Below are 6,000 nucleotides of genomic sequence, written 5' to 3'. Positions count from 1 at the left end.
TAGCTGCTTCTGCCTTGTAGATAGTAGGTACTTAATAGATTTTTGCCAAATTGAGTGGGCTGTCATTTTATATCCATGAGGTCACTGTGCCAGAAACCTCTTTTCTGAGGTTGTATTACTTTTATTTCATAGGAACATTATACCAATTTAAAAAAATCTTTTTCTAAATAAATGAAAGGCTGGGTTTAGGTTCCTTGGTAGCTTAAAGGTTTTTCTAAGTAGTTCTGAGGAGCATATATTTGAGAAGGCTTTGTGTAGGTATTACTGTGGCAGATTAGTGAGGCTACATTTTGTAATATATCTGAGCTCAGAGAAGGTGCTAGGTAAATGTGGCTGAGTGGAACCATCTCTACAAATCAATGAATCCCCCAATGGAGAGAATGGCATTAGGGAAAATAATGACTTGCACCGTAGTAGAACTTTGTCCATTTTATTAAAAGCAGGTTTTACTTTTTCACAGAATTGAGAAGGTCTCTTTAATGAAAAGCTCAATCTACTGCATTATTTCATAAGGCTAAATTTGCTTCGGTGAGACAATGTCACTATTAAACAGTATTTACAAAGTTAGCACCTCGCGTATAGAAATGCAGATAGCCTTGATACTCTTGTCAATATATACAAACTACCTTTACACACACACATACACACCCACGCACACACACATATTTACAGCTAATAAATAACATTTAAAGCCAAATCATATCTTGCATGTATAGACCTCCTTAGAAGATGGAGTTCCAAATGCTGTAGACCAGTTCCCTATAAGTTCTAACTTAAATTTGTTGGGTTGTTTTTTTTTTTTGCTAAAAAGCAGGCTTCCCTCCAATTAGTCAGTTAGTGGTAAAGGGGAATCCTGGCAGCAAAACACCCCACTCTCTTATTTGTGGAGAACTCATCCCAAACCAATTCCTAACAACTTCAGGCTTAACCTACATTACTGAGGCCCGACTGCATTTCTGAATGGAGAACGAAGACACTTTCAAAAGTGTCTCCATTCTAAGACCTTCAGGATATCAGCTTCTTTTTCGCCTGTCCCACCACATGAGTGGTAGACATCAACTCCTATGGGGAGATCTATCTAGGGGTATAGGAAAGGTTCATAGGATGAATCCCCCAGCAGTTATTTTTACCTTTGACCTTTCTCTCTCATTGTACACAGAAGCCTTTTAGGAAAAAAAAGAGATCTAGTTTACAAATAGTTGTTTATTAACTCTCTGCTGATGATTTAAAAACCTTTGGTGGTACTTGTCGGTGACTATGGTGATACAGAAGCATCGTTTTCTCACACAGAGAACTTTTCCTTATTCTTTTTTTAAACAAGCACTTTAAAAATATTTCTACTCATTGTAATTAGAAATACACAATTTAGGCAAATGGCTTTTCAGAGATTCGTGTGAGCACAGACCACAGAGACTATTTGGGGTCCATCATCAGAACCAAGGAACAAAGAGTGATTCATTTTGATTAAAGTTCTTATTTATTTCCAAAATGCTGATTAAGATGTGCTTGACCCAATGCATTTTTGGAAGATAGCTCTTATCCAATATTTTCTAATCAGTATCAGAATGGACAGAACCATCACATTCTGAGTAATTTTACTTTTGTAATTATCTTGCCATCTTCTCTGCTTAAATTCTAGGTGACATCAGAGGCTTCACAGCTGTTTTCAAAAATGACTCATTTTATGGTCTAATGTGAAATTATAATATTTGTACAAGTAGATATCCACAGAGATACATATATGTGCATATGTACGCACATATATGTATATATATATATATATATATATATATATTTCAAGATAAACTAGGTAGCTCAGTAAAAATAAACTAATCAGACTTTTTGAGATGTCCTTTGAGTGTTGGCCGAAGATGGATATATGAGTAGTTTTCAAAGGTCCAGTGCTCTGTTAATTAACATTCTTAGTCACTTTCTTTCCGTGTCCACTTAGTCCTGGTTATTTCATGAACTATGCCCCTTCAAGAGTCTTTCAAATAAGAGGTGGGGGGAGACTTTTAGTCAGGCAAACAGGTGAGTCTGAACTGGCTGTGAGCAAACCACAGGAAACCCTTGGTTCTACTCCACGCAAATGTTAGAAAACTGCAAAATACATCACGTAAGGAAAATGTACAACAGACTAGTACCATAGGGCATAATTCATATTTTATCTCAGTGGACCAGATTTAACATCTTTCACAATATGGGCTGTCTTTTCAGCTAAGATCAAGTGGTTTTGGCCACTGTATTCCTCAAATTAAACATTCTGACTTGGTTTTGGTTTGGGGGTGGATGCTTTATGGATGTTCTGAGACTGTCTCCTCTAATAACTAACAAGGAAAAAGAGCTAATGATAATAATACAGCTGGCATCATAAATACTTGGACGAATCCACTTCCAAACACCCAAAGCATTAGGACTTAGTTTAAAATCCGACTTTCTTCATTCACTTTATTCCTTGCAGAATAAGTTCAGTTCTTCTTCCTTTAGGCTAATACAGTTTCTGAAAAAAAAAAAGGGGGGGGGAAACTTACAGGCATGTTCAGTGGCAGAACCATAAATTTACAACTGGAAAGAGCATTAGATATGACTAATCCAATGCTCTCTTTACCAATGACAAAAATTAGAGCCCAGAAAAAGGGAGTTCAAAGTCACCCAAGTAGTGACCTGTTTGATATTCCGTTCAGGAAATATTTATTAAGTAACTATTATGTGCTAGACAAGAAAGACAGTGTGGTATGGAGGATAGAAAAGTAAGGCTTTTGAGTCACAGAAATCTGGGTTCAAATCCTGCCTTTGACACTTATTGGTTGTGGGACCCTTGGCCAGTCTTTTAACCTCTAGGTGGCCCCAGGGAAGTATCAATCTGTATTGGTAGTGAGAGTACCTTACTGATAGCTCCCTAGCCTAAAGAAATCACAAGTACAGGTATAAAAAGAGATATGGAAGGCCATGCTTACCAATTTTTGGTCTTGGGACAAAACAGTGTACAGATCAAAGGCTATGTGGGAGATGGCTCCCACCTACCTTCTGGGGCTTATTTCAGACTATTCCCCTTTCACACATGCTCTGTTCATATCAAACTGATCTTCTCTCTATTCACCATCTCTATATCACTATATTTCTACCTCTATGCTTTTTAAAAATATGGTCACCCATGTCTTACAATGCTCTTCCTTTTCCCTAAGGCCTCTTAAGGTCCCTGGATTCCTTCAAAGCAAACTGTGGTGCTTATCCACTCCCATCCATGCCTAGCACAATAACTTGTGCATAGCAGGTCCTTAATAAATGAACCTAAGGGAGAAGTGTGTAATTAATGAGTGATGAGTCCAGGTCATAGAAAAAAAACAAAAAAGACTTGTAGCCATAAAGTTCAGTTCCTACTAGCAAAGAACCCTAGTCTACAAGATAACATCCTATTCATTTGTGCAAAAAATTTAGGAAGTGATTCTCCTCTTTATGCATGGACTAATGGTTAGTGCCTAATTCTCTGTCTGAGCTGGAAGATAAGATTTGTGGTGAGTCTTTGTGATGAGGTGGGTCAGTTGGTGGAAAAATAGAAACTTGAAATGCAAGATAATTTTATTTAAGCTTTTTGGGGGAGAGGGGCAGTTTGACTCAATTACTTTCTAGTTCAAGGTCAGAAGTGTCAATGGAGATGTCTTTAATGTATCTAAAGCTCAACGGTCTAGAAATAAATTAGAGATTTTTTTACTAACATCAGACTCTCCAGAGTGCCTGCCCATAATGCTTGGGCTCAGCATAGCAATTCCTGACACCCTAGAAATAACTAGAAAATAACCAACAGTTCCATTTATTGGATATAGTTATTAGAGAAAACCTCATTTGATCCAAACATTTTTACAGAAAAGGAAACTAATTTTCAGAAAAGTCAAGGGACCTGCCCAAAGCTACGTGGGTAATAGTCTGAAGCAGATAAAATGGAAAGCAAGCTACCTCTGGAGCCCTATAACCACAGTTCAAATCCCAGCTCTTTCAGTTATTATCTATGTGACTTGGGAAAAAAGACAGGAATTCTCTAAGCCTCAGTTTTCTCATCTATAAAATAAGGGGGCTCTATAAGGTCTCAGCTGAGATTAGAACCCCGTTCCTCTGACTCCAAAGCCCAGTGGTTCTTTCTGATACACAATACAGCCTTTTCAGTGTACATTTATTCACCCCTACTTGTCTTTGTTGAAACACCTGCAGGTGTCTACTCTTAGAGTCTTATGTCATTCTTGAGAGAAAAATGTAAACGTGTATCGTGGCTCATTTAAAGAAACGGACAGATAGGTGCATCTTTCTACAAATGACCAGGTGACAGATGACAAGTTTGAAGAACCATCAAAGGCCTTTTAAAAACAAACATCAAGTTACCTCTGGCCTGTGATAAGCAGAGTAAACAAGATAATGAACCCATTTTATTTGTGGAGTGAATGAATAAATCTATCAGTGATGTTGTACTAGCGGTACATTCCCACTTTAAAGAAGATTGTAATTTATCTACCTAATTTGACAAGGTCATTGATCTTATTCTCAATCCATATTGATATAGTGATCAGCTTGAAAGATCTTACATGGGGCTCTTTGACTCAGGATCATCCCATTCAAAGACAGATATGCTGATCTGCAGATGGGATAGCCCTAACAACAGATTACATGCAAAATAACAACATAACAACAACCTGCATGCAATTCTCATTCTCTCTATAGATGTAGAAGGAGAAGGAAGGCAGAAGAATAGTAATAATTTTAGAGAGGGGCTGGTACCTCCTATTGTTTGTTAGGGCATTGGTTTATGTTACATTTTCTATACTCTCTCCCTTTTATGCCTGTGCCAGGGGTGTGCTCATACTGGCTTGTGAGAGCTGATTATTAAATTTCCATTGTGAGCACTTACACATCAGAAATTGGGAAACGCTACAAATTAGGGCTTGATTTATTGTCGTTGTTGTTAATTGTTTACAATTAAGAAAGCAATGGGAAAAATGTTAATGATTCAAACTAAACTTAAAAGTGTGTGGACTATATTACCCCATTTACCAGCACACTTTTGCCTGTGGTCCATAAGAATTTGGAAGCTGGCAGGAGAATATGTAGGAAAAAGAAAATAGTCTATATCAGGAATTCAATAGCATTATTAGGAACGGTCATGCATTTGATCTATACCTAAAATGGAAAGTTCTTTCTGGAGAGACTGTTGAGTATTCTTATAGACTGTATAAATAAATACAATGTTTTACAATAACATTGCAAATATTAATAAATATTATGTTTCTTTCATCATGACTTGGGGCAAGAGCATCAAGTATGATGCTGTTGGTGAGATATGGTGCTGTGGTCCTCTTTAGCATGCTATGTGAAAATTAGCCACTCCCAGTCACAAAGGAAGCTAGCTGGGCCTTGCTACCCACCAAAGGGTATTCCTAAGGTACCTTGGAATTGGTAGAGTAAAAGACATTAGTATTTTTTCCTTAAAGAAATCTATGAAAATGGTCCTAGAGAGGGAAGGTAGAACAAGAAAAGAATTGGGTGGAGTACAGTACAGCAGAGAAGGAAATACTAAATACTGGTAAGAATGTTTTGGAACATAGGCAAATTAACAAGCCATTGCCACCACTGAAAAGCTATGGTGTCCTTGAGAGGTCAGATGAAGAGAATTCCAGAGAAATATTTGATCAGGGTTTGGGTATTGTTAGACAATTGTTAGACAAAACTCTTTACAGATTACAAAATGTAACAAAATTCTGAACTATATATTCTATGGAACTTACCAGACAGCCTTTCTGCTCATCGATTTGTCATAGCATTTCACAAATACCACAGGTTCTTTTCCTTTCTTCAGATGGGAGATTTTTTCTTTAGAACAGAAGACGACCCTATGGAAGAAAAAAAGAGGTGAGGACATACTACTCATGACATCCCCATCAATTCCATACAATGAAATCAACCCAAACCAGTCAAGTCAGTTTCGGCGACCATCACAGTAATCATCAATCATTA

At 37.4% G+C, this 6,000-nt stretch overlaps 1 protein-coding gene across 1 annotated transcript in view; it reads right to left on the bottom strand.

Annotated features, from left to right (window-relative positions):
- Nucleotides 1-414: 414 nt before the first annotated feature.
- LPL (lipoprotein lipase) overlaps nt 415-6,000 on the bottom strand; it is a 28,501-nt gene continuing 22,915 nt past the window's right edge. The window contains exons 9-10 of the mRNA XM_043988024.1: nt 5,772-5,876; nt 415-2,500 (exon numbers count right to left, since the gene is read on the bottom strand). Of these exons, the coding sequence (XP_043843959.1) occupies nt 2,500; nt 5,772-5,876 (106 nt within the window). The 3' untranslated portion in view covers nt 415-2,499. The remainder of the gene's footprint in view (nt 2,501-5,771; nt 5,877-6,000) is intronic.

Source organism: Dromiciops gliroides, chromosome 2, assembly GCF_019393635.1.
Source record: "Dromiciops gliroides isolate mDroGli1 chromosome 2, mDroGli1.pri, whole genome shotgun sequence".
NCBI classification, from domain to species: Eukaryota; Metazoa; Chordata; class Mammalia; order Microbiotheria; family Microbiotheriidae; genus Dromiciops; species Dromiciops gliroides.
Note: the sequence above shows the minus strand (reverse complement) of the source record. Positions and strands in the feature narration are given on the sequence as shown.